The sequence below is a fragment of the Malania oleifera genome, chromosome 12 (assembly GCF_029873635.1).
Source record: "Malania oleifera isolate guangnan ecotype guangnan chromosome 12, ASM2987363v1, whole genome shotgun sequence".
In the NCBI taxonomy this organism is placed as follows: domain Eukaryota; kingdom Viridiplantae; phylum Streptophyta; class Magnoliopsida; order Santalales; family Ximeniaceae; genus Malania; species Malania oleifera.
Window position 1 is genome coordinate 13,769,167 of NC_080428.1, and position 18,023 is coordinate 13,787,189.

General features: G+C 34.0%; 1 protein-coding gene across 2 annotated transcripts; it reads right to left on the minus strand.

The window, feature by feature from the left end:
* Positions 1 to 13,298: 13,298 nt before the first annotated feature.
* Positions 13,299 to 15,582, minus strand: LOC131144642 (uncharacterized). Of its 2 annotated transcripts, none has more exons than XM_058093406.1 (4): positions 15,335 to 15,582; positions 14,662 to 14,748; positions 14,489 to 14,560; positions 13,299 to 13,686 (listed from the first exon to the last, which is right to left on the minus strand). In XM_058093406.1, exons 1-4 carry the CDS (start codon positions 15,431 to 15,433, stop codon positions 13,504 to 13,506), a joined length of 441 nt encoding a protein of 146 aa, XP_057949389.1. In that variant the 5' UTR covers positions 15,434 to 15,582; the 3' UTR covers positions 13,299 to 13,503. The 2 variants fall into 2 exon arrangements, with proteins under 2 accessions (XP_057949389.1, XP_057949390.1); XM_058093407.1 differs by having other exon boundaries at positions 14,662 to 14,745; positions 15,335 to 15,576.
* Positions 15,583 to 18,023: the final 2,441 nt, after the last annotated feature.

Genomic DNA, 18,023 nt, shown 5'->3' on the forward strand with positions numbered 1-18,023 from the left:
GGAACATCCATCACCAAATCGGAAACAGGTGAAACTTGCATCTCAAGTGTTTAATTAATTGTATTTTACAATTAAGATTTAACTTCTACGCATTCCTTTTGAATTGCTTAGTTATTGGTAATTTCTACACATTCATTTCCCATTGTCCCTGTGAATTTGATCTTGGGACTCACCTTTGTATTACTTTGACAACTTCTACGCTTGGAAGTCAATAACATTAGCTGATCAATTATCCATCTTTTTAGATTTCTAGGGCACCACAAATTATCTCTCTCTCTCTCTCTCTCTCTCTCTCTCTCTCTATATATATATATATATATATATATATGTGTGTGTGTGTATGTGTGTGACAATCTGATTATATGTATTATTGGTCATGCCGACCCCTTTTTTCCAACGTGCTCTTTGAGCCCCCCCTTTTTTTTTGTTTCTCTTTCTTTCTTTGTCTTAAGTTTATGAATGCTTGCCTCTATTTTCCCCTCTCTCTTTCTTTAATTTAATTTCACTCTTTTTTTCTTTCTATTTTTCCTCCACTCTCTTCTTTTTAATCTCACACTCTCTCTCACCCTCTTACTTTCTCCTCTATCTTCTTCTTGTCAGTCTCCCTTTCACTCTATCTTCTTTCTTAATTTGACTCTCTCTTTTTCTCTCTCTCACTCCTTTTCTTTTTTTTTTTTCTCTCCCTTGTGTTTCAAGTGTTCTCTCTCTCTCTCTCTCTCTCTCTCTCTCTCTCCCCCCCTCCCTCCTTCTTCCTTCTTTTCTCTCTCTCTCTCTCTCTCTCTCTCTCTCTAGCTTCTTCCTTTTCCCCTATACATGGCCATGCCCACTCCCCTATACCTTTCTCTTACGTAGGTTTAAGGTTTTTGGTTGTGCCAAAACCCCTCCCTATTCTTTTTTTTTTTTTCTTTCTTTTTCCTAAGTTTACTCTCTATCTCTCTTTATGTTTTACATATGTTTTCACCTCCCCCTTCCTGTCTTGTGTTTCTCTCACCTAGCCCTCCCTCCCATTTATATGTAAGAGGGAGTTAGGGCTCCTCTTAAAATGTATAAATTCTCAAAGTGTCCCTGGGGGCAAGGATAATTACTTCCTTGCCCTTTAGAGCTCTTGAGAGTGCTCATAAGGCTCGGTAGGCCCAATAATGGCCCACTTAACCTAAATGAAGGTCCATAAGACCTTTATCGATGCTTTGATAATCCCTAAGCCACAATTAAATCCCCATAAAGTGGGTTAAATACCTTATAAGCCCATTTATTACCATAAAAATACCTCTGGGTCAAAATTGGGCATCGATAGCTACCATTTTTTTAACTAATGTCTTCGTATATAGGCATTGGACAAAGAAAAAATGGCCCATTTTGACCAAGCAACCAAATCCAAGCAAAGCCACAAGCAAGCAAGGGTGTGTCGCTTATAAGGATTAGATATCTATCTTAAATGAAACAAGAATATAATAGCACAAATGAAGGTAAACTTAAAAAACTAAAATTGTGTAAAATCGAGAGCCATTACATGTGCCAGGGCAAGACCTGATGTGCAAAAGTGTGTGGAAATGGGAGCCATTACATGTGCTTAGGCAAGATCCTTGTGAAAAAAATGGAAGCTATGAGCTATTCTATGTGCTTAGGCAAGACCTAGTATAAAAATCTATAATTCATGAGCCATTATATATGCCAGGGTAAGATCCGATGTTCAAAAGTGTGGAATTGGGAGTCATTACATGCATTAGGGGCAAGACCTAGGTGAAAAAATTGGAATCCAAGAGTCATTACATGCATTTAGGCAACATTTGGTATAAAAATTATAAAGTCAAGAGCCATTACATGTGCTAGGGCAAGACTAGATGTGCAAAAGTGTGTGGAAATGGGAGTCATTACATACCCTAAGGTCAAACCTGCATGAAAAAACTGGAAACTAGGAGCCATTACATACGTTTGGGCAAAACCTTGTATAAAAATATAGAAGTCATGAGCTATTACATGTGTTAAGGCAAGACTTGATGTGCAAAAAGTGTGGAAGTGAGAGCCATTATATGTGCAGAGGCAAGAACCACATGAAAAAAGTAGAAGCTAGAAGCCATTATATATGCTTGGGGTAAGACCTAACATAAAAATTTGGAAGTTGGGAGCTATTATATGCACTAGGGAAAGACTCGATGTGCAAAATTGTCTAGAAATGAGAGCCATTACATGTGTTGAGGCAAGACTCATGTGAAAAAACTAGAAGCTAAGAGCCATTACATGTGTGTGCGCAAGACGTGGTATACAAATCTAAATGTTGGGAGCCATTGCATGTGTTAGGGCAAGACCCAATGTAAAAGTGTGTAGAAACGAAAGCCATTATATGCACTAGGGTAAGAACTGCATGAAAAGACTAGAATCTAGGAGCTATTATATACGCTTAGGCAAGATTTAATATAAAAATATGGAAGTTGGGATCCATTACATGGGACAGGGGAAGACCCGATGTGCAAAAATGTGTGGAAATGGGAGCCATTACATAGCCTAAGGCAAGATCTGTGGAAAAAAAATTGAAAGCTAGGAGCCATTACATGTGCTTAGGCATGACCTAGTATAAAAATTTGGAAGTCAGGCGCCATTACATGCACTAGGGAAAGACCTAATATGCAAAAATGTGTGGAAATGAGAGCCATTACATGCACTTAGGCAAGACTTGGCATAAAAATCTAGAAGTCAGAAGCCATTGCATGCACCAGGCCAATACTCAATATGCAAGAGAGTGTGGAAATAGGAGCCATTACATACTCTAGGGCAAGACCCACGAGAAAAAATTGGAAGCCAAGAGCCATTACATGCACTTGGGCAAGACCTGGTATACAAATCTAGAAGTCATGAGCCATTACATGCACTAGGGCAAGACTCAATATGCAAAAAGTGTGTGGAAATATAAGCCGTTACATGCGCTAAGGCAATACCTACATGAAAAATCTGGAAGCCAGAAGCCATTACATGCGCTTAGGCAAGACCTGGTGCGCAAAATTGTGTGAAAAATGACAATAATTACATGTGCTGAGGTAAGACTCGATTAAAAAAGGTTGATTTTAGGGGCCATTACATGAGCTTGGGCAAGACCTGGTATAAAAATATAGAAATCAGGAGCCATTACATGCGCTAGGGCAAGACATGTGCAAAATGTGTGTTGAAATGGAAGCCATCACATGCATTGAGGCAAGACCCACATGAAGAAACTTGAAGTCAATAGCCATTATATGGGCTCGGGCAAGACTTGGTATAAAAATCTATAAGTCAGGAGCCATTACATGCACTAGGGAAAAACCCAATGTGCAAAAAGTGTGTGAAAATGGAAGCCATTACATGCACTGAGGCAAGATCCACATAAAAAAACTTGAATCCAAAAGCCATTACATGTGTTTGGGCAAGACTAGGTATAGAAATTTGAAAATTAGAAGCCATTACTTGCACAGGGCAAGACCCGATGTGCAAAAAGTGTATGAAAATGGGAGCCATTACATATGCCAAGGCAAGACCTGCGTGAAGAGTTTTGAAACTAGAAGCCATTACATGTGCCTGGGTTAGACCTAAAATAAAATCTGGAAGTTGAAAGCCATTACATACGCTAGGGCAAGACCTAATGTAGAAAAAGCTTGTGGAAATAGGAGCCATTACATGCGCCATGGAAAGACCCATATGAAAAACTTTGAAGCCAAGAGCCATTACATGTGCTAGGGCAAGACTTTAAACAAAAATCTGGAATTCAGGAGCCATTACATGTGCCAAGGAAAAACCTGATGTGCAAAAGTGTGTGGAAGCAAGGGCCATTATATGCGCTGAGGCAAGACCAGTGTGAAAAAAATTGAAACCAGAAGCCATTACATGCATTTGGGCAAGACTTGGAATAAAATTTGGAAGTCATGAGCTATTACATGCACCAAGGCAAAGCCTAATGTGCAAACAAGTGTGTGGAAACTCGAGTCATTACATGCACCAGGGCAAGAACCGTTTGAAAAAAACTTGAAGCTAGGAGTCATTACATGTGTTTAGGTAAGACAACCTTGAATTGAATTGTTCTCTAGGGTTTGACTAACTCAAATTAGTTTTTCACAAGGGTTTAGCAACCTCAAACTAATTCATCCTTGAGGGTATGAAAACCTCGAATTAAATGCTTTCAAGGGCTTGTTGAACTCAAACAATTTGTCCTAAAGGGTTTGACAAAATCGAATTGACTTGTGCATAATGGTCTAGTGCCCTTGAATTAGTTTGACAAAAGGATGGACCTCCAGCATTAGATGACCTAGAACTAACCTATCCTTGAATGAGAATATTGATGGACTTCAAAGATTTCAAAGACTCTAAACTAACTTGTTTATTTGAATGAAGGGAGACTTTAGAGATTTAAACTGACATTTCTAAGAAAAATAAAAGAAAAGACCTCAAAGATTTGATGACTCTGAACAGACTTTCCTCCTTGAAAAGGTGAATATGATGTTTTAGAATTGACTTATCCTTAAACAAGAATGATAATGGACCTAAGATATTTGAAAGACTCTAAACTGACTTGTCTTATTTGAAAGAAAGGAGACTTCAGAGATTAGAGCTGACCTTCCTAAGAAGGATGAAATACAAGACCCCTGAGATTTGAGAACTTTGAATTGAATTTCCTATTTGAAAATTCAAAAGATAGGCCTCCTAAACCTGATGACTTAGACTGACATATCCCTAGAAAAAGGTGAAAGACATTAGATGTTGGATGACTCTGAACTAACTTGCCCCAAGACAATAAATAAATAAAAAACCTCGGATGTTTGAAGACCCAAAACTGACTTTCATGTGAGAGATAAAGAAATTTTTTATAGATTGGATGAATTTGAGTTAACTTTCCTAAGAAAGATAAGGAAAGTACCTTAAAGAATGCACTTTGAATTAACTTGAAGTAATATGAATAACACATAGGGCAAGTGATAAAATGAAATAAAGTTTAGAATAAAGAATGTACAATGCTCTAAGGGAGTCATTAGCCACTACTTGAAACCTTATCATTACCCATGACTCATTGATGCCTTCAATTGTGCCAAATTGTAGAGGCTCTAATCAAACACATAAAACCTTGACTTTCTATTAACGTTTCTTCTGTAATTTGGAAAATCTTTGAACCTTTGGAAACTATATGACCATTGTCCAAATCTAACCCAAAATCAATTTCCCCAATTACACGATTAGGTGAGTGTCAAGTGTAAACTTAAGTTTTGTAAAAAAAAATTCAGTTTTGTTTTTTCTTTCAAAAATAGTATAAGCCAATTATAATGGAAATTGGTTCAATAAAGTGTGTCTAATTAGCAGTTGGGTAAATCAATGTGAATAAGGTGTTAGGGCACCCTTAAAGGTAAATTTGATTGTAATAATAGAACCTTTCCTTAATCCCATAACTAGGATGGAAAATAGTCAAAGATCATTGCCGCATTCTTCTTAAAATTGGATTCGAAAAATGAATGGCCCTAGTATTTGCAGTGCCGGCAACTGAATTTCAGTTAAGGTTGAACTAATTAAAACAAAATTACCCTAATGTCATGGTGTGAGATTTTCTTCTGGCATCACTTCTTTCTTATTTTTTTGGTTTCTTTTATTTTTCTTCTCGAATGCCCATTTTCCCTCTTTACGCCATTTCTAGTTTTTACTCAGAGTTAGCTTGTGTCTTCACGATGCTCTATGATTCCAACACTTGATTATATAATATGCATGTTAAATTTATTGTTAAAAAAATATGAATCTCTAGATTAACTTCCAATGACGAAACGTGGCCAAGGGCTAGAAACTCTAAAAAACGAAGGGGTGATAAGCTCTTACCAATTTGTATGTGCTCCAATGCTCTGAGATGGTGAGAGTTAGGGCTGAACCTATTGTTGAGTGATAGGTTGCCAATATGCCCATTGTGGGATCAAGTCATGAGGTAGTTTGTTTAGGACTTAACTAGAGAAAGATGACAAATCCAATCTAACAAGACTTTGTTTTTGGTTGTAATGAGGTAGGGATTTGGACTAGAACAATAAAAGGTATTGTAGGCTCACAACAAATTCTTGGGCTGCTAAAAATGGTCAAGGATCACCTTCTTGCTTTCACTTTCTCAACTTTGATCATTTGATTTATTTTCTTTTGAGTTCTCCTTTTGTCATTTGGCTATTCTTTTGCTTTTTCACAACTTTTTTTTTTATAACTAAGGAAACATTAAAATTATTAGAGATGATTTTGATTTGAGGACCTGACCAGGCTCCTGAGTGAAATCTAACTAGGGTTTCTTTTGAATTAATTCTTTGTTAAGTACACCTCCAAATCTTTCATTAGAGGCATCTGTTTCGACAATCATAAAGGCTTTTGGGTCAGGAAGACTAAGGCATGGTAATGTTTTAACTAAAGTTTTCACTTTGATAATAATTTGAGTGCATTCATCATCCCAAATTGGAGGATTTTTCTTAAGTTTCTTAAATAGTGGTTTAATTAGGATTCTAATGTTTGGAATAAAATCTGCTACGTAATTAAGGCATCCTAAGAATCTTTGCAATTGATTTTTGTTGGTAATCTCATTTGGAAATTTATCGGCAAATTCTAAGGATCTTTGTATTGGGGTAATTTTATTTTGATAAATTTGATGTCCAAGGAATCTAATATTAGTTTGAAATAATTTAATCTTGGGTTTAGAAACGACCAAGCTGTTCTATTTAACAATATGATAAAAAGTATTTAAATGCTTAAAATGTTGACTAATTGACTCAGAGTAAACAAGGACATCGTTAATATAAATGATTGTGAAATTTGTATAATTATTAAAAATTTCATTCATAATATTTTGAAATTCTAAAGGGGCATTTTTGAGTCCAAATGGCATAACATTCCATTCGTAATGTTCGAATGGTACCGTAAATGCAGTCTTGTATTTATTTTCTTCAGCAATCTGTATTTGCCAAAATCCTGACTTCATATCAAATTTTGAATATATTGAGACAGTATTAAGTCTATTGAGTAAATCTCTTTTGTTGGGTATTGATAATCTAATCCATTGTAAGGCTTTATTTAAAGGTTTGTAATTAATGACAAGTCTTGGGGCTCCTCTTTCTATTTCAGCTTGATTCTGAACGTAGAAAGCTGCACAGCTCCAAGAGATTTACTTTTCCTTATTAATTTTTTATTGAGTAATTCTTGAATTTCCTTTTTACAATACTCAAGTAATTCTTTATTCATTTGAATTGGTCTTGCTTTCGTAGGTATTTTTTCTTCATTAAAACTTTTAACACAAGGTAGTTTGATTAAATGTTTCTTTCTGTCCCAAAAAGCATTTGGGAGGTCAGAACAGACTTCTTTTTCTAGTTTTTCTTTGAATAAATAAATTTGTCTTTCATTTTCTAGATTTTGGATCTGTTCCTCAAATTTTTTATGATAAATTTCTCTTGATAAAGATTTAATATGTTTTTGTTTATTTTGAATAAGATTTATTTTACTTATTCCTAAATCTTTACGTGTATTAATTTCTTTTTCGTGCATTTTGTCAATAAATTCAAACGTAATTTCTTGATTACTTATTGAAGTAGATATTCCTTTTTCATTTACCGTAAAAGGGTAAATCATCGTAAAGAAGGGGGTTCCAAGTATAATTTCTTGTTGCATATTTTTGACAAGTACAAAGGTATTTCTAAGACAAATGTTGTCTTTACAAATGTGAACGTTAGAGATTTTGTATTGTATTTTGAGTGTAGAATTCGTTGCACTAAATAATTGAACTTTTGTTTTTTCATAGTAACAAGTAGGAATAAGTCCTTCTTGAATACAATTAAGGTCTGCTCCTGTGTCTAAAAGAGCACAGCCTTTAAGAACAAAATCTTTGTTAATAACAATCTTGATTTCTAAGTACCATTTATGAATATTTACCTTTGATAAATAATGAAAAAATCCTTGATTAATTTGAAAATCATCTTCATCATCTGAATTGATTTTTTCTTTTCCTTTATTAATCTTTTTGATTTTTGAATTTAAATGAAGCATTTCTTGTTTAAATTCTTCACTTTGTTCTTTCAACTTCTTTATTTCTTCTTTGGTTTGATTAACTTCTCTTTGTAAGTCTTGAATGGATAAATTTTCTCTTGGTAATATTTCTTTATCTTTGAATCTATTGAATATTTCCTCAAGATTATATCCTTCATTAATTTTGGGAAGTTTATCTTTTTCTAAATTTCTTTTTAACTTTTGTAAATACTTATTCTTAATTTCTGGTTCTTGAATATGCTCAATCATTTCCAGAATAATTTCATTTGTTTTTGAAATAACATTAACGGATTTTGAGCATTTATTGCAAGAACAAAATCCTAAGTCTTCTTGACACGATTCTTCTGAAGAGGTACTTTGACTAAGGGATTCAGAGCTTGAAATGATTTCATTAATAAACTCCTTTTCAGATGAACTGGAGTAAGAGGTTTCTGATTCTTCTGAATCACTATTGATAATTAAATTAAGCATTTGTCTTTTTAATTTCTTTCCTATATTAAGTTCTTTTATTTCTTGCTTAACTCTACAATCTCTTGCGTAATGTCCCTTTTTGCCACACTTGAAGCATGTTTTTTGATGCTTAAACTTTTGGGGTTTCTCTTTCTTTTGAGGCTTTGAAGTTTCTTCAGTCCTTTTCTTTTTCTTCTTATAATATTTTTTATCGTAATTTTTATAATATTTTTTGGATGGTTTATATTTGTTATAAGTCTTTTTTAAGTGCTTTCTTGAAGGTGCTTGAATTTTCTCATACCCATACTGGGCACAAAAGTCTCCAAGTTCGCCTTTGTTTCTTTTGAACTCAGACTTCATCTGAGATTGCATCTTAAGCTCATTGCATAATTTAAGATCTTCATGATTAATTGTGCAAACAATTTGACCGTAAGTTATTGATTCATAATTTGTTCCTAGAGTTTCTTTAACACGATCTCTAACTCTTTGAGCGAAAAGTTTTGGTAATCCACTGATGAATTTTTCTTTCCAAAATCCAGACCTTCCGTCTGGTCTGCTCATGACTTTGGCGATAAAAATATCTTTGTACCATTGAAAATCTGATAATTTTGGACAAGTAAGGTTTAGAAGAATAACACTATTCTTCTCATGTTGGCTACTTTGTTCACCTATGAATTGTCTAAAGATTGACCAAATAAGTGCTGCAACAGCATCACTTTCTTGAGTAGCAATTCCATTTTCTTCCTTAACTTTCTTTGATTCGTAAATCTGTCTTTTTTCTAAAGGAGTGAGATAATGATCCCACTATTCTCTAAGAGTTCCAGTGAAACCATGGGAAAGAAGCGAAACAATCTGTTCTTCATTGGCTTTGTTTGAATGAAGTTTATAGGCAGTTGCTGCCATAGCCATTTGATGTAAAAAGGAATGAAGTTGATGTTCTGATAGACCATCAATTCTCCATTCATGAATTTCGTTTCCTTGAAAGTTCCTTTGTGGAAGAAGATCATTAGATTCTTCTGATAAAAGACTTGGTGGAGTAGGTTTTGCATAATAAGTTCTTTGACTTTGACTCTTCTAGTCTTTGATTTTGTTAAGGTCAAAGCTTTCTTCTGCAAAGTTAGATTCAAGAGCATTAATTGCTGCTTCTCTAGATATTGTGTTAATCTTAAGGTTTGAAGTTTGACTAACTAGTTCATCAATTCTTTTGATAAGTAATTCATTTTGTTTGTCAAAGTTGAAATTCTTAAGATTTTGATCAATTATGTCAAATTTAATTGGTTCTTCCAGTTTTTCTTTTGATCCGCTTGATTCACCTTTTTCATAAGTAGTAATATTCTTAATTTCAGTAAGGTTTTCAAGCTGCTCTTCAATCCTTGTTGATTGAGTAGCTATTGATCTAAGCATTTGATTTGTATAATTATTCTGACTAATTAATTGATCAACTTCACCTTTTCCTTTTGATTCTTTAAAGCGTGATGCTAAAATTTCTGTTCCTTTGTAATTGAACTTAATTGAATTTTCTGGAGGATGGACTGACTTGATAAAGTAATTGTCAGTTGTTTTCCAATTTTTAACAGGATTTTGAATAACATTGATTTCTTGTCTTTCTTTGACAAATTTGAAAAAAGGAATATTCTTTTTCAACTGTTTCATCTTTGTAAACCATTCTGTCTTAATCTGTTCTCTTTCTTCACGATTGCACCTTTTGAGAAATAGCTTTCTGTTCTTCTCATTAAGATCATGATGATAGTCTCTTTCTATCATTTTCATATCTAGCTCAAATTCTGAATTAATAACCATAATGTTTTTCCTCTGATTTTCTTCGTAAAGGTTTTCTCTTTGTTCTTCTGTTAAGATTTGTGATTCTGTTGGAGAACTTGATTCAAGGATTTCTTGATAGTATCCTTGAGGTATTTCTGGGCCAAAATCGACACCTTTTAACTTAAGATTTGGTTCGACATAAGTGTAGAGACTTGAAATACTCTTTCTTCCTAAATCAATTGGTTGTCTAGAAGTTTGTCCTAGACTCTGACTTCTTGTGAGTAAGGGTTGAAAGTTAATTTTAACGTTTCCTTCGTTGTCTTGAACAATTTTTGTGGCCATCGTCTTTTGTCTTTCTGGAATAATTTGATGGTTTGTTTCGTTTAAATTTGTGAATTCCCACTCTCCCCCAACTTGAATCTCATTCCATAGAAGTTTCTTGGGATGAGAAGCAAAGGATTTTCTATTATAATTGGCTTGTAACATAAGAGTTTCTCCTTTTTCACTTGTTTGAATTGAATTTGGTAATATTGTTGAAGTTGTTGCTTTATAATAAATTTGATAAATAAGTTCAAGATTTGAACTTCTTGAATCCATATTATAACCTTTAGTTTGAATGTCTAATGTTAATAGTTTGTACAATGATTCATCATTAAGATTTGCCCTGATATTTGGATAACATTCAAAATAAATTGGACCTTCAGCAATGTTGGATTCTAACATACCTAAAAGAGAGTCATTGAATTCATGATGTCTGGCATCACGAAGAATACAAATTGGTTTGTTAAGTCCTGCTCTTGTTAAAGGAAATAATCCTACTTGGACCATTCCTATATGAAGTCTATCATATTTTGACTTAAGTGATTCAAAATCTTCAATACTAAAAAGTCTCTTCTGTTGTCTTGCTTCACAAGTTGTTAATGAAATTGATTTGTTAATTATTTTAATAAAATATTCTTCATCCTTTTCAATGGATCCTTTATGCTTAATAATTTGTCTTTCATGTTTAGTCATCTTCCAAATTTTATTTGAATCTTGACTTGGTAAACTCTTACCATTCCAATTGGATAATCGTCTTTCAATTTTGCCAAGTGATATCTGTAATTCTTTTTTGTCAGATCTTTTGCTTGTTTCTTCTTGTTTAAGCTTATCTTCTTTCAAGAATTTTCCTTTGTTTATGATACTTTGAACTAGTTTATCCATCTTCTTTCTTGGTTTTAAATAAGATTGTATGTTTTGAGGTTTTCCTAATCGGGAACGGCACTGGGACCACCCAAAACGCACTCCTGGCAACAGCGGGCTGACCAACGGATTTTCACTGCCTTACCAACGCTTAGCGAAAATCAAAACGTACAAACCTTTAAAACTTTTGAAAGATCAATGAATAAATCTGGCTCTGATACCACAACTGTAGGATCGTTCTTAAACCAAAGGAAAGTTTAAACAATTGGCAAGCAAAAGAACATAAGCATTGTAAATAGCATGAATAAAGTAAACAATCTTCTCAAGATTTAAGGGATGACTAAGAGTCCGCTGGGGGGACTGGCTATTACTCCTGTTTAACTGATCGAGTCAGGCTTAATAGGAAACCCTTGAGCAATCTTTGAGAAAAATTTGAATAATTTTAAAACAAGTTTTTTGATGCACAAGATCGAACAAAGTCGCAAGTGCAGAGCATACTTATTTGAGATATTGATAAAGATGAAATAAACTCAAAACTTATATTAAAGTTTAACTTACAAGAAATGGCCTTACAGAAGTTGAGAGGGATGGGAGAAGAGAGAAGTTGAGTGGAGCTCTAGGACTCAGGCTTTCTCTAATAGAAATTAAACCCTCAACTTGGTGCGAGGAACAACTGAAGCTGAACCTCTTATTTATAGACAGACTTGGCTTGGACTTGAAACATTTTGGAGTCCGGGAAAATAAGTGCGGGTGCTCATTGGGCTCCATTGTCCACTTAAAAGACACGAAATCCTTACAGGACAGACGAGCCGACGCAACAAAACAGAATACTTTGGATAAAGGTGACAGTACATGGACGGCTGCATTTGTGTGGGAACCCACCACCTTTAAATAAATGTTATTCAAAATAATTGCCACTAAATATTGTCACAAACGGAGGCCACGCACTTATAGCACTTCACTTAAAACAAGTATTTATATAAAAATAAAAAATAAGAAAAGTACAAGTCAAATGCCACTTTTTTTATTTTATTTTATAAAAGTACTTATTTTAAGATGACTTTTTACCACTTATAATGTTTATAGATGGAGTTAATTTTGTAAATATAAGAAAATTTAGTTGTTATTTTATAATTTAAAAATATATTAAAAGGCAATCATATTTTATTTTATTATGTATTATAACATATTAATTATTAAAAAAATATAATTTAATTTTGAAATGAAGGGGAAGAACCATTTTTTAATATAAATTAATATTAAAAAACTAAAAATACTAATTTAATTAGCAGCATTATTTTTAAAATTAATTAATATAAAAAATAATATAGATAAAACAAGAATATTGTTAATAAAAAATAATATTATATTAATTTTACTTAGTAAAAATATTTAAATATTAATTAAAAATAAAAATTTATTAATTAAAATTTTAAATTTAAAACATCAATAGTTCAAGTTTGATAAAATTGAAAATAATCGAATTGAACCGGAACCAGAAAACCAGTGATTTGGTTTTTTTTATTTTATAAACTAATGATTTAAGATTTGGTTTCGATTTAGAAGTTTTAAAAAACGAGGAGTTTTGTTCGGTTTTTAGTTTTGGCAAATAACTGAACCAAAAAAAACAAAGTACCTCTCTCGAGAGGATACCCATCTCTCCTTTGGTATACACAATTTCTATTGTTGATTTTTCTAGAAATTTATGATTTTTAATTGTTTTGACAAACAATGCAGCATTTATAAAATCAAATTATCTATTTAATGCATTTAATTAGAATTAAGATAAAACATAAATAAACGTGTAATAGAAAATAAAAAACAAAAATGGTATCAAACAAGTCATTAGTTTTTTATTTTCAATTTTCATTTTCATATTTCTTTTTTGTTGACACCATTCAATTTATATAGCCCCTTCTTGAAATTCAGCTTCATTCAGTTTCCCCACTGTCCATCAGTCCTTCCTCCATTCCCATGAAAAATAAATAAAAAACTCATCACTGAATGAGCTATATACCAAAAATAGATGAGAACAGAAAACATCCAGGAGATAAGCACTAACAAAAAGAAGTTGAACACATGCAAAATTTCAATTTCTTTGCTTTACGCCCCCTTCTTCTTTCTCTTTCTCTCTCTCATAGCAGCTGCAAGTTGCGCATCGGTAATCGGCGTTTGCGATAACAGATGATTGGGGGTGGTTTCAGCAGCTCTTTCCATGTTTGGAACTAAGATTCCATCCTTCATTTTGTCATACATTTGAGAGAGTTCATTGATCATCTTCTCATACTGCAAGCAAAGGAAGGATAAAACTTTAAGGCGCTTTTTAAAATTAGACCCCATATGATAAATGAACAATTTAAATTGTTCAACTTCCTCGTGAGCCAATGAAGTTAAAATTTTGAGCAAAGTGAATAAACCTTAAAAATTTCCGAAGAGAAAGAACAACTTCACTTTAACTTAAACACAAAAACTGCTAAATTAAGAGAAACCTATATGACAATGGATACATACCCAGTGCATTTGACAAAGGAGGCATGATTACAGCAACTGATACTTTGCCATCTCCCTCAAAAAGAAAAAACTACTAGAGTTGTTCTGTTTTTCGGTCTAAATCTAATATATAGGAAATTGAGGAGAGGGCCCAAAAATGACATTAATAGAAGCAACATTGCATAGATTAGTAGCACTATCATTTCTAGGTGGTTGGAATCTAAAGTCAAAATACTGTTCCATCGCTTAAACCTATAATAGCATACAATGGATGAGAAACCATCAATGGGTGCACAAAAAGAATGATGCATAACACTATCATTTCTAGTTGAAAGAAATCTTGAGGCGTGCCCTCTCTTGCAAAGCAACAGGCACACATAGCCACTCTTTAAGGTTACTTTTAAACCAACAGCACCAGATCAAACTTCTCAACAGAACTAAGACTTCACGGTGCAAAGAACATTGATTTGATTTCTGGTTGAGCATAGGTCATCCAAGGAAAAATTAACAAATATACAAACTAATAAGATCCAGCTGCTCTGAAAATTTCATGTTGTTCTCTATCTATTAAGTCATAAACTGAAAGTCTGAAACATACCACATCAACTTTTCCAATAGCATTTTCCAGCTTCTTAGCGAGCTGCCAATTTTCTTGTGTCAGGGCTTCAATCTGTAAAAACCCACAAATACGGTGAAATAACAATCAAGAATATATGTATATGCATACATCGACAAAGAAAAAATTATAAAATGAAACCCAAGAAAAATGACCTTTTTTTGTGAGTTAATGTAAAGGCTCTTGTATCTGCTATTTGCCTTCTCAGAATAATTAGTAGGAGAGGACCCCTCGTTGGCCTGCTTTAATATAAAGCACAAATAACATGAAAATACACAAGTCTCAATGTTGGAAACCAAAGCAGATATATATTGCATTAAATCTCCCAACTCAAAACCATAAAAATACAAACATTGACAAGTTCATGGAGTGTGATACGATTTTAAGATGGGAAAATTTTTTCATAGAACAGTATCATCCTCAAGTCCTGAGATTTTTTTTTCTTTTCTGCACAACGTCTATTGTGCATATAATGACAGTGGAAGTTATACATTATATATATACTTGGAAACGAAGGAGAAATCAGAATGACTACTTCACAATTGGATTTCAACAGAAATACTTGGAAATTTCAGGCGACAAAAAGAATTAACTATTGCTTAGGATTCATATTTGTAAGAAATTTCTCTCAATACCTCCTTAAACGGAAATGCACGCAGAAAACGGAGACGGTGAATAAATCAAGCAAAAAAATAAAATACTTATGCATTGGCATTCGCAGTTGAATACAGAGAGAGAGAGAGAGAGAGAGAGAGAGAGAGAGAGAGAGAGAGAGAGAGAGAGAGAGAGAGAGAGAGAGAGAGAGAGAGAGAGAGAGAGAAGACCAACCATATTGTGGCTTGTTGGGTTTAGGGGAGGAGGGGAGTTATCCGTCGAAGCTCTGCTCTCCTTCGGCTTCTTGTTCTTCTTCTCATCCCGAGTATTCATCTTTGGTGCGCTGCACAACCTTAAGCTAAGGTTGAGCTTCAGCTTTGGCTCAAACGGAGCTTTTATATCAAATCAATGTGCAATTAATGTCCAGCGTGCAGTGGTAATGTAGTGCCTCTTCTCTGATCTTGGTTTTGGGGAGGTCCTCTGGAAGTGAAACGACGAACGAGCTCTAGGGAAGGGAAGAAGGAAAATGCAGAATTAATAAATGAATGCAGGCGGGCACTAAGGTACATTGGGAGCTGTAATTACTTTTAATACTTTGTTTATTTATGTATTTTATTTATTACTGGTGCACCTGAGCTTCTTCTTCTTCTTCTTTTTATCCACCCGGTTGATGTTTGATTGTATTTATGACTTTAGCGAACTTGCTGTAATCAAAATTATAAATGCCAAAAGATGGCTCTTGCCAGCCCCAACGGGCATGGAGTGGTGAAGAATGAGAAGTTTGGGTCCTAGTTGATGCGCTTGGTGATGGGTCCGGCTACACATGGGGATCGATCCCAACAAGTGTCCTGAAATGAAGAATCAAATGAATGGCAGCTTGGAGGTGAAGAAGCTGTAAATCGCATCGACTTAATAATGAGGGACGCACTCGGGGGTCACTTTGGGGGTTGATGCCGCACCAAAGGGTCCAAAGAGCTCATTAATGGTTGTAGTCCCCACGTTATAAAAAAAAAAAATAATAAAAAAGATGATTCTTTCTAGTATAAAAGGAAGGAGACTCAAGGGTGTAGGTAAGACATTTCGCAAACTGTACTGACCCTAAAAGAAAATTTTTAATTTTATTATTATTAAAAAAATTTAAATTAAATTAAAAATTTAATAAAAAAAGAAATTAACTAATTAATTAAATAATTATTATTAATTAATTAATATAATAGAATATAATATATATATATATATATATATATAAAATACATATCCTTCAGGCGGAAGTAACAGCGCCCCTCCTCTTTATCTCCTCGTCCCCTCTCTCCCACTCTCCTCAATCTCGTCTCCGATATTCAGTCAATCGGAAATTCGGAAATACTGTGGAGCTATGCTTGTCGCCACCAACACTTCTATTGAAGCGAATCTGTTGTGGGAGCGACATAGACATATCTCCTGGGATAAGACAAATTCTCAAACTTACCTCAATTTCTCTTAAACTATAAGCCCAATTAACGAACGGAAATTGTCAAGAGATTCGTGGGGAGATTCTTTATAATCTAATCAGAGTAGGTTTTCGAATTGGAGTTCTGGGGTACCAATCTTAAATCGGTGGGTAAGTTTAATAATTTAGACTTTATTAGGCTATTTAGGGTATTTAGAGTCTATGAGAATTTTAGAGAAAGTTACTCTAAGGATTGTAATGAGTAATGTAGTGAAATTTTAATTTCAGGGTTTCAGAGATTTTGAACGCCGTGGGGCGTAGGCCGGGCTGTTAGCGGTCTTTTCAAGAATCGGGAAAGGGGATTAAGTTAAGTCAGTAATCTTAAGAAACTTGAATCAATTTAATTGTTATGTTTATATAAATATATTTATTTATTTATTTATTCATTTGGGAATTTAAAGGCTATTTTAAAAACTAACCGTTTGATATGAATTTTACAAACTTAGGATATGATATTTTTGAATAAAATGAACAATGGAAAGCTTGTTTATTTATATGGATATGTTAAAATGTGAAAAATCATGTCACAGATGATTTAATTGGTATGGATTATTGTACATCTGGATTTGAGATTTTGAAATACTAAATTGTTTAAGAAATACTGGAAATACTTGTGAAAATACCGGAATTGTTTATGAAATGCAGGAGTTTGAACTAACGGCTAATGGCTGGGTATTATTTGATTGGCCAAGGCTTAGGATTATTATTTGACAGCTGAGGGCCGAGTTTTAATTGATGGCTATATGCCGGATTGTATTTTGTGGTCGGGGGCCAGATTTTTGGACTAACAAGAAATATATGTGAATTAACGTTTTAAATGGTAATTTGTATTATCTAAATTGCATGATATGCTTTAGGAACCCTGAGGACAAGTGTAATGTAAGCACGATATCGTTGCTAGAGATTTGTTATGTGGCTATGTGCATCCACACCTGTGCTGAGAGGTGTAGGGTGGCCTTATCTAATTTGCCTACGTTAGGTGAATGCACCCCCCCATGGGTGAGGGCAATCAGACTAATAGTTGGAGTTGCGTGTACCTGAGAAGTATGTTAGCGGTGAGTATAGATGACTACTGTCTGGGTGGATCCCCCAGGACATTAGTCCAGCCTTCGGGCCGCACAACTTGTGCCATGGGGAAGTAAATGGTGTGTTTGTCACAGAAAGTATCTTATATGCATATCTATTAATTTATGTGAATACGGTTAATTAATAAGATAACTTTAAGGGCTTACTGAGAAATGTGAGTGCCCTGGTAGCAGTAATGGTATTCGAGTAGAGGGAAGCTACTTGTATGAGCGGGTAATCTTCCCTATCCTCGGCTAATTGTGTGTGTGAGTGTAAAATAAGAATGTTTTCATAAATGTGTTTATCTACTTAGTGAACTGGTTATTTTCTGAACACTAAATGTATGCTGGACACACACTGACATTAACT

What these genes read in the sequence shown, in the direction of transcription:
- LOC131144642 (XM_058093406.1), bottom strand. Translation starts at nt 15,433, where the DNA reads ATGAATACTCGGGATGAGAAGAAGAACAAGAAGCCGAAGGAGAGCAGA. An exon ending in ACCCAACAAGCCACAATATG is followed by an intron (nt 14,749 to 15,334) that starts GTTGGTCTTCTC and finishes TTTATATTAAAG; the next exon opens with CAGGCCAACGAGGGGTCCTC. An exon ending in CTATTGGAAAAGTTGATGTG is followed by an intron (nt 13,687 to 14,488) that starts GTATGTTTCAGA and finishes CTTTGCTTGCAG; the next exon opens with TATGAGAAGATGATCAATGA.